Genomic DNA, 11,215 nt, shown 5'->3' on the forward strand with positions numbered 1-11,215 from the left:
CATGTCATAAATTTTCTTTGGGTATACCCACTGTAGTGTGATTGTTATCATTAATAATATGCTTGTTTCTTTTTCCACATTGATGCTGTGTTTTTTAAGAAATACACTGTTGTTCCTCATGCTGCTCTAAGATGAGCAGCCATGCTTTCTTCCACACTTCTTTATAATATGTGCTGAGTTATTTATTTATAATATTTGTTGTTGTTTGATTTGTAAACATCATGTTTAATCCTCCATGCATGTGGTAAGAACACATAAAATAGTTTGTGCACTTGATTCATGCTCAAACTGTCTTTGTATGAGAAAAAAACTTGCTTCATTGAAGCAGCTAAAATCTCATTAGACATGAATGATAAATATAAGGATGGGAAAGTTTTGATTTCAAATACCCCTTGTCTTGTGAATGATGCATCTACTATTTGATTGGCAGCTTCAAGCATCATTTAATTCATGTGAAAGCCTTACATGAGAAGACAGAGAGCACACATCAGCCAGTCATGGTCGCTAGAAGAAGCGACTCATTCCTGGCTGAACTCCACTCTCTGCCTTTTCATGCCAGGCTCATCGATGAACACTGTAAGAGTTCCTTCTTTCTTTCTCAGTTGTAGTACATCTTCTTCAATGTTATTACTGATATTTATACCCAGTTCTGGTTGGGAAAATTCTCCCAAAATTTTCTATATAATCCTCATAGATTTTATTTCTGCCAGGAATATGGGCAAGGTTGTCCCACAGAATAAATGCTTGTCTTGTTTCAGGAATATAATCTTGAATGAATAGTTAGGATATGGGTTCTGATTGTTTGACATTCTCACCCTATAAAATTCCTTGATGTAGATTCATGCTTTTCATTTTTTTTAAAAGTTGAGAAGGAGCACTGCACTAACTTTCCAAATCATTGGAATTTCTGTGATGGAATAAGATTCAGTCAGCTATGAATGCTATAAAATTTGTCTATTGAGCAGATAAGTCTTTTTTTTTTCTTCAAATGTTCTGTTTTTTTTTTCCTTCAATTATTCTTTTCCTGGTTCAGCGGTATTGGCCCACTATGAAAGGGAGGTTGATGTGGGACTTAATGCTGAGCTTTGACCCCTGAGAAAAATATTATTGTGGATATTTAAGAGCCCTGAGAAAAGTATTATTGCAGGGATTTAAGAGCCCCGAGTTCAGTCCTGCTAGACAATATAGTTGGTGTGGGCATTGGCCCACTAGCAAAGTTGTTCATTTTCATCATCTCCTCGCACTAGTTGATTTTTTTTTTTAACAATTCATAGATAGTTGGAAGTGCTATTCTGTGGTGCAATTCATGCACACATATTGCAGCTATATATTTCAGTTGGCATGCTTTGCTTTGGATACTAAATTTGCATGGGAAGAAAAATATATATATTGAAACATATATTGCTTAGATTATAATTAACATCCCTGAAGTTCAAACTACTTTTTCCCTACAGATTCTATGCTTCAGATGATGAACTCTTGATGTTCTTAAGTTCCTTCATATGCTTCAGTGACTAAGCATCCAAAAATGGTTACTATCAGTCATTGTTGTTTCCTTTCCATTCTTCTGTTACCTTCCCTACTCAATAATAATCTCTGGGGGGTGCATTGCACCTCTACAACAATTGTTTCTTTTTCGATATTCCATCCTGTAGCTCCTGCAACACCTAGCAACCTCTCTTCTCCTTATTCCAACTGAAGAGCATCCTGCATGTGCATCCCTCCCACACTTGTTTTTGATTCCTGAACAATGTACAGTAATCTCATGATTTTTGTTGTTCAGGTGTAGGCAGTTGCTGCTCTGTGCCTTCAGGTCTATTACTGGTGCTCTTGCGCAACAGGCGTCATCCCTGATTGCATCCTCTTTGCAGCCACACAGATTGTGCTTTTCTGAATATCGTTCTTCTGCACAGGGTATTCTGATCAGATGTTCTTCATTTGCCTTTGCAACAGATTCTGAACAACAATGAGACTTATTCGGTAATTCCCCGCCACAGCAATCTGATATCTTCTCATGTCCTTTCTTTCCTGTTTCTGTGTGCTCATGGCATTCATGTTCATGTGGTTCTTCATATCCATGGCATTCATGTTCATGTAGTTCCCCATGATCATGACAGTGATGCTCATGATCCTCTGCATGCTCATCGTGTTCATGACAACCTTCTGCATGTACCTCTTCCCAGTGGTCATGGCAACCATGCTCATGCGCCTTTGCATGGTCATGCTCCTTGTGTTCATGACAATCTTGTGCATGTACCTCCACGTGATCATGGTGGTCATGCTCATTGCAAGCATGTTTGTGTGTCATCTCATTCTCATGGCAGCCATGTTTATGCACTTTACCATGATCATGGTGCTTATTCTCATTAGAACAGCATGCTTTTTTTAACTTGTTCTTTGAACTGCAGCATTTCTTCTTCGTCGTCTTATCTTTTGTTCTTAGCAGAGTCATGCTATTCAGAATCACTATCAAGCATGTACCGACATCGGCCAAGACCGCAGCCCACAGGAGAGGATGGCCGGTGAAAGCCAAGATGAGGATTGCAACCTTGGTGATCACAGAGAACACAATGTTCAAAATGATTTTCCGATGTGTCCTCCTTGCAAGTTGGATTGCTTTCGGTATCTTGCCAATATCATTTGACATGAGAGTTATATGACTGGTTTCCATAGCAACTGCAGAACCTGATATGCCCATTGAAATTCCCACATTTGCCATTGCTAATGCAGGTGCATCATTCATTCCATCTCCAACCATCAGAGTTGACCCTTCTTTCGCCTTAAGTTCTCCAACTATTCGTACTTTGTCCTCGGGCAGCAGTTCGGCATAAATCATTTCTATTACATTCCCTAACTGTCGAAAACAATCAACAATTCAACCCCATTTGCAGTGTAAAAATGGCAAAGAATACAAATATGAATACAAGTGTTTTGGAGATTTGATACCTGGTTCTGGGCATTCGTGGCTGCTCCTATGCTGTCGCCGGTAAGCATTGCAGTTTTTACACCTAAAGATTTCAACTCTCTGATGGCTTCTGCAGTTCCTGTTCTGCAGGTGTCTGATAAGGTGAATATTCCAATCGGCGCAGCATTACAGAACACATAACCGACCGTAACTCCTTCCTCCACATTGTTTCATCGTCAGAATTTTACCAGTTGGACAACCTGCTCTTGTTGCGATTCTTTTATTTCCAATATAAATGTTACAACCATCAATTTGTCCATGGATTCCTTCTCCAGCATGAATTTGAAATTCACTCACATTATCTGGTTTCGGTTCGACAGATTTCCATCGGGCATAATCAACAAGTGCAGATGCCATTGGATGACTTGACTTGCTCTCAATGCTTGCAACCCTGAAAGGTACATCAATTTACTACCAAACTCCCAACAACACAGAAACAAATCTAAATTGTTAAATTCTTTTTACCAGTAAAGAAGTTTGTCGATAGTAATGGAGTTGCTGATTGGGATGAACTTCAAGATAGTGAACTCTCCCCTTGTGATAGTACCTGTTTTGTCAAAAGCTGCAACTTTAATACCGGCCAGTGCTTCAAGAACATCGCCGCCTTTTATAAGAAGTCCTTTCCTTGCTGCCTTCAGCAACCCACAAAATGTCGCTACCGGTGTTGACAACACCAATGCACATGGACATGCACTTACCAACAAAACTAATGCCAATTTGAACCAATGTTTTTTTTGATGAGTTTTGGTTATTAAGGGAATCACTGCCACTCCTGCTGCTATGATCACCACAGCTGCAAAGTAAAAGATATTTTTTATAACAAACCATCAATCAGGTAATAATTTTTACATGTTTAACAACTCTACAAATTTGGTTGATTACTGACCAGGTGTGTAGTATTTGGTGCAGGAATCTATTAATCTCTGAGTTTTCGATCTACTGCTCTGTGCTTCTTCAACTAATCTCGCCATTTTAGCAACGGCCGAGTTCTCAGCCAAAGCGGTTGTCCTTATACTAATATAACCTGCAAATGTTCGTATATCTTCTTAAGTTTATAGTCAATTGTAAAACAGTTAGATGTCAGTCCGATGGTGTACCGTCAATGTTCAGTGTGCCGGCCCAAACTTGAGACTGGACCTGTTTAGCAACCGGAAAGGACTCCCCTGTGAGAGTTCTTTCATCAACCTCACTACGTCCATCGACAACAATACCATCAATAGGAATGACTTCTCCGGCCTTGACAGCTAGAATTGTATCAACTTTCACATCCCGGGCATCGACAATTTGACCTGTTTCGGCGAGGATTGCTTTCTGCGGCGCCATACTCATTAATGCAGACATACCAGCAGTTGCCTGTGATAAGTAATTGCCACACAAATTTAGAATTAATTAGAGCAACTGTTTGGCACCTAAACAAAGTGGAGTGCATGGTCCACTCAAATTTGATGAGCAAATTAAAGAGTGTTGCTGAGTCCTTTTTGGGTTGTTCATTATGTAAAGCAAGAAAACTGCTTGAAAGATAATTCCTCTAATGGAAACATTGTAGATAGATATATATAGAAAAATAAATAAATAAATAAATAAAATAAAGAAGGACCTTATGGCTAGCCATTGTTTCAAGCCATTCAGCAATGGTGAAGAGGAACACAATGAATCCTGCTTCTTCATAATCTCTCAATGCAATTGCTCCACCCACTGCCATCAATTACCAAATGTTAAGATGAATTCATAACTAACATTATGTTAATTTTAGATCATGATGATACATAAATATGACAGATACTCTGAATTTAACAGGAATTAAAGAAATATATCAGTTTGAGATGATGAAGTAATATGACCTGCAATCAACATGAGGATGTTGATGTCAAGAGTGAATCGCCGGAGTGCGGCGATGCTTCTGAGGATGATAGGCAAGACGCCGACAGCCACGGCCACCACCGCCAACCACCGCAGTGGCCGGAAAAACACATGGAACACTGAAATTATAAGCAATGTTCCACATGCCAAAATGTAAGGACTTGGCCATTTGTTCATAATCTTCCCTCCTCCTGTTCCATATGTTCTTATTGTTGCTTCAAGTCTAGCTTGATTCAGAGCCTCCACTGAAACATATATATATATAATTGGATGATGATTGATAATATGATGAAAAAGGAAATTAGAAGAGATTGTAGTAAAATAATTACCAATTTGAAGCTGAGAAATGAGAAGAGAATCATGAACAACAATGACAGTTCTGGATGGGACTATGATAGTAACCTTTTGAACACCTTCAAGAGACTTGAGAATTTTCTCAATTAAAGGTACTTCTGAAGTGCAGCAAAGCCCAAGAACATCAAAGTAACTCTTTTCATACTTTCTTGTTTCTTTGCTTCTCTTCTCATCCTCCATCTCTTTTATAAATTTCTCTCTGCATACATACCCAACCAAAAAATAAAAAAATACAGTTATAATTCCTTCTACAACAGAAACATCAAATTCAAAATCTCTTTAGATGAAGATAATCATGAAGTTAATATTGCAAACCTTAATTTCTCTGGATATATAGACTCTATACACAAAGAACAGAAGATATATAACTATATATATATACACACACACAACAACAACTTAATATAAAAACTTGAAAACTTGAAAGGGCTACTACAAAGATCTTGATTTGTTTCTTTCAATAAAAAAGAGGAAAGTTGAAGAAATTAAAGAAAGAAGAAAGATAGACGGCAAAACAAAGAAATCAAAGTGGGTGCAGGTGGAGGTAACCGCTTAGTGAAACACTAGCTTGTCTCTTCCTATATATTATATATATATATATATATATATATATATATATATATTATATATAAATGGCGAAATTAATATTCAAAGTAGTAAATAATATACCAAAATTTGAAGAAGCAAAGAGAGAATGTAGAAAGGGATGGTATGAACTATATCTAAAGCATGCGTTCAAATAAGAAAAATGTGTGAGAGAGACAAAGAATCTTGGGTTCTGTCAAGCGTTTTTTTTTATAGAGAGAATAAAACAAAATATAATGAATAAAATAATTAGGATACAGCGAAGGACTGATAATGCATGCATGTATGACTTTGCTACTAATTCAAAGTAAATTATCTCTTAATATTTTCATTTATTATTATTAAAGTTTCTTGAATATGTAAGGAATAAATTAATGATTCATTAGATGCCACTTCAATGCAAAGATTGTGAAAATTAAATAATAATTATCAAGAGAGACTCTTGTTAATTAATGCATCATGCATGCATGGGATATGAACATGTATATATATATAAATCAAGAAGAATAATGGATTTGAATGATAACTCCCACTTAACACACTTGAGAGCAAAAAAGAAAAAAAAGTTAATTAAAAGTGGGATTCTATTGAACCTTCTTTTTCAAATTTCATATGGATATATAATGGCCACACATATATATGTAATAAGAATGATATATAATATATATATATATATATATATATATGCGCTCCAACAAGGGGAACATTGTCATGTGATAATGAAATAGAATTTATTTATTTATTTAATTAAATGATCTAAAACTACTTGTAATCCACCACAGAGAAGTGGCATAAGCATGATATGATATTGATGAATGAACTACTCCACTACTAATCACATCTACTTAGTCATAAGTATAACAAGATTAATTATGATATAAAAAAAAAAGGAAGGGTCTTTGTTCTTGATGAGTTCATCAACCACTTGAAAACTTAATAAAGAGAATACAAAAATTGAGTGTTTAATTTGAATGATCTTCACAGACGTTCTAATAAAGTAATTAATTTGTCAAACTTAATTGAAATTAAGATTGAAGTGGAAGTATGAGGTATTCATTTGTGATCATGTTTGAATGGAAAGTTTGCTATCTTATGAAACTTTAACATAAAGAAAAATTTAGTAAAAAAAGGAAATCCATTAATTAAAGTTTAATGCATGATGATTGGGAGTGCCAATCCTCTTTGTCTCTCTAATTTGAATTTGAATTCTTAATAAACATTCAAAGCATTCTGATTTGTCTAACTCTGATAGATTGATAAATTATCATGTCATATAAACGTGCATGTGTGTGTTGGAGAGTCTTTTGATGATTTGTCTACATATCTTTGGTCAATAGAAAATTTTCTATTAATTAACCTTTTTTTAATGATGATTATGAGGTTTTGTGATCTTGTAATTTTATTATAACTTTTTCTTTGAAGAAGTTAATGTAAGATTATAGTTTTAGAAAATATGTACAGTGAAAAAGAACATGTGTAATTAAAATTATTCTAAATAAATTATGTGCTATATTATATGAACTTGATTTTACATATATATATATATATATATATTAAAAATAATATGATAGAGTTAAGTTACCTCTATGGATGGAGCAATGAAAAATAGTGTTTCATCTCAAAAGTTGTGCTTATATATGTACTTGTAAACAATAAACAAGTCTAATTAAATTTTTAAATATAATCTCTTCATAAATTATATTTAAATTCAAATCTAGTAGAAAGTTATTTCAAAATCAAATTTCTCTGTAATTATTTTGTGAACGCATGTCAAACATTTATAATGGATTAATGGATGTCTACGTAAATTTGTGAATTTTTTTGCTAAAAATAATAATAAAATAATAATAATAATAATAAGTCATTATTAATTGATGACCAAATTAGAATGTCGTAGTGCGTGCATTGTTGGAGAAAAATAAAGTTAAAAGAGTAAAGAGAGAAACAGGGCACAATTGTACACTTTATCACCATGAAAAGCATGCTTTATGATTAAAGTTATGTTTGAATGAATATTAATTTTTGATTTTGCCATCCTTTGCATGCATAAGGCTAAACATCATATCTCTTTCTTTTTCCCTTTCTTTCTAATTAATTAATTAATTAATTAATAATAATAATAATAATAATAATATTCTGTAGTTTTAAAAAAGAATGCAAATTAGTTTTAATTAAGTATTAATTATGCCTTCAACCAAATTAACTACATTGTTAGTTTAAATTTGTTTCGAAGGATTCTTAAATTAATAATAATTAATATTACTTGATTAAAATATTTTGAGAATTCAAAAAGTCAGATCTAATAAATGTAATGTTGATTAATCATCTATATCAAGGGGTTAAATCTTGTCCGTAATTTGTTCATGTTTTTTTAAAAAATATCATGTAATTACGTATTGGGTACGTATTTAAAGACGAATTTTTTTTTTATCAAATAATATGTAATTAGGTATTGGGTACACTAACTTATTTCCTAAATGGTCCCTGGTGCACTGCACTAGATCAATGAAAATTGTGTACTTGTTAGGAAGCCCAGTTTGAGGGTAAAGTTGTCCATAAGATAGTTACATAACTTACATTTCATTGGACTAGTGCATAGCATGTACTAATTAAGAAAAATGTCAATTTATGTACTAATTAATTGAATTTTTTTAAAAATAAAGATATTTAAAAATATAAAAGAAGAAACAATTCAAAGTTTTGGAGATCAGTAATGTATTTGTGAAATTTGAGATTAATATGTTTTAGTAAAATAATTAAATATGATTTATGGTCGTAATATTAATATAATAAATTTTAGAATAATATATCTTTTTTAAGATTATATTAAAAAAAATTAATTCAATAAGTGCTCTCAGCTCAAAAAATAATAATAATTAAAATATGTGTTGCTAACAAAGTTTTTTTTTTATTTATTTTTTATTTTTGAAAAATAGACCACTAATGCTTCCTCAATTTAAGAGAGGACGGGATGTGTACAAAAGTAGAGCATGCTCATTTATGCCCTCATTTTGACTAGATTTTGAGGTTCGAATATAATACTTAATATCACAAAAATTAAATAATATCATCACATGCATGCGAAGTAATAATAAATTTACGATATGATCTAACTATTTAATGAGCATCGTAATTTACTTCAAAGGGCCTAGAAAATTATCTCTTGATGTTTAAAAAACCTTTCCTTTGATGTGCCGAATTTATCCCTCGTAGATCTCTTAACACCGAATAAAAGTTCCACGTCTCTAGATCACACACCGGAATTAAGAAACAATCTGCTTTATCTCCAAATAGCGGCTAAGGTTATAGGGGAAGAGAGAGCTTGGAGATTTTCTCACTAGAGAATTAATTGATTTATTCTAGGGTTAGAGAGAAGTCATATTTATAAAGTTTTCATAAAACATGATAAACATTATTCAATTATGAAGTCCTAGTCAAAATATGAACCTTCATAACATGATAAATGTTATCATAAAAGTTAACTAAACCACTTTTGACTTTGAGTCCTTATAATATTTGATTATCTATTCGAATCCATCCAACTTAAATTAAAATTTAAACTTAAGACAAAAACCCTGAACCAATTTACAATTTCACTCATCCCATGAAATAAAATTGTAAATTAACAATTTTACCCTTACATTAAAAAACAAGAATGATTCTTTATTACTCTAAGCGTGACTCCCTAGGTTCGTTCCGATTGGCAATAGGAGGATACCAAAGGATTCGGGTGACACCTAGCCAGCCCCGTGGCCTCACGTCGTAACCCAATTGAACACGAAAGAGTAGACTATTACGAACATTTCCAATTACGATCACCATATGTGTATAAATATTTCGTTCTTGTATCCTAATCGAGTGAGAGCCATAGTAATTGTCAAAGTCACTGAACTCGATCATATGCAAATAACTATAGTAGAGTGAGATTACCAAATTACCCTTCGTATCCCACACGATTAGTTTGACTGCCTAGGACAATGTCTTCTAATCTCACATACTTATAATTGCATAGGATACTAACTCGTTTATTTCCGAGATTACGAATTTTTTCTTAGTGATCACTCACAAATGCTATTTGCCCGACATAGTCGCATTTCGAGGTCGGCCCTACCAAAAGGTAAACTGAGCCTAACGACTCTAATTAATAGACTAGACGTCACAAATACATTGTGATTATGAAATCTTAGGTTTAAGGTCTCTACTTATATGATCATAAGATTCATAACTAACAATCCCAATCATTGACAATCAAAGAGAAACCTATGTGATTGGATTGTTGCGAGCCATGTTCGAATACACCAATCCCAGTGATGCATTTATGAGTCAAATATACTCCCATTATTTTATAGTGTTCAACTAGCACTCATTCTCAAAGTATATATCATACAAATCCTTATAAACCTTTAACGCCCAATTAAAGGTGCTCCAATTTGTAAATTATTTAAGTGTATAAGTACCAAACCTTTCCAATGCTCTCCTCTTTATCCAACAAAAAATAAAAAGTTTAACTTAATACACATAGACTACGATGTTCAAAACTTATTAAAATATCATCACAAAGATTTATATGAATATCAAAATAAATGCCTATTAAATGATAAAAATATATAATTCAAAATGAAATGCCTTAATACAAATATCATCATTAGTATTCGAATGCATAGTCCTGACAGAGCATATATAACTAAACAAAGTTATACAAATATGAATCTTTGAAGATTGATACTTGCCTAAATGTTTATTTTGCACGCACATATTAACAACAAAAAGATATATATATATATATATATATATATTATAAATGTGCCAAACAAATGTACAAATAAGTAGAGAATTAAAAATTCAATTTTAGCAATGAAATTTTCAGTCTTTCATAATGAAACCAAAAACCTATTGATATATATTTCTATATATAACTACAATTGAGATAATATTAAATATATAAATAGAGAGAAATTAATAACTTCAGCATTTTATTTAAAATTTTAAAGTATAAAACATAAATGCCAAAAGTATTCCCCAAGTACTTCATTTTTCTTCCCAGTAAAAAAATTTGATCCCTCCGCATCTAAGTTGAGGATTCAATTTTTATTAACACACACACACAAACAAAGGGCACAAAAAAGAAAAAAGAAAAAAAAAGCCCCCTGAGCCGAGAGATTAAGTCAAAAAAATCAAGACCATAAAAACATTCTGATAAACTTATATATGCAACAATAAAGATATAAACAGACAAGGGTTAAAAAGAATACAAGAAAAAAAACTTTGTTCTTCAGTCACCAATGAACAACATACAACATAAACCTACCTGGCAAAAATTTCAAGGTTTTAGACACAGTGAAAAGCAAATAAACAAAATACTCACCACCGAGAAAAGTTTGGAGATAAACATATTAGTAACAAAAGTAGAAGCTATAAGCTTAATTTTAACTGCAAGGAGTTTTCAACACC

At 32.8% G+C, this 11,215-nt stretch overlaps 1 protein-coding gene and 1 long non-coding RNA gene across 2 annotated transcripts; one reads left to right on the forward strand and one right to left on the reverse strand.

The window, feature by feature from the left end:
* Positions 1 to 1,251: 1,251 nt before the first annotated feature.
* On the reverse strand, positions 1,252 to 5,747 carry LOC120252358 (putative inactive cadmium/zinc-transporting ATPase HMA3). The gene is given in 10 exon segments (XM_039260645.1): positions 1,252 to 2,854; positions 2,947 to 3,133; positions 3,135 to 3,356; positions 3,431 to 3,758; positions 3,852 to 3,989; positions 4,063 to 4,318; positions 4,563 to 4,660; positions 4,807 to 5,070; positions 5,155 to 5,378; positions 5,495 to 5,747. Coding segments are annotated over 9 exon segments (2,973 nt in total). The 5' UTR covers positions 5,360 to 5,378; positions 5,495 to 5,747; the 3' UTR covers positions 1,252 to 1,579.
* On the forward strand, positions 2,851 to 3,565 carry LOC120252374. The gene is made up of 4 exons (XR_005533912.1): positions 2,851 to 2,986; positions 3,056 to 3,112; positions 3,286 to 3,363; positions 3,434 to 3,565. It is a non-coding gene; the product is annotated as an uncharacterized LOC120252374 (long non-coding RNA).
* Positions 5,748 to 11,215: the final 5,468 nt, after the last annotated feature.

The sequence above is a fragment of the Dioscorea cayenensis genome, chromosome 3 (assembly GCF_009730915.1).
Source record: "Dioscorea cayenensis subsp. rotundata cultivar TDr96_F1 chromosome 3, TDr96_F1_v2_PseudoChromosome.rev07_lg8_w22 25.fasta, whole genome shotgun sequence".
In the NCBI taxonomy this organism is placed as follows: Eukaryota; Viridiplantae; Streptophyta; class Magnoliopsida; order Dioscoreales; family Dioscoreaceae; genus Dioscorea; species Dioscorea cayenensis.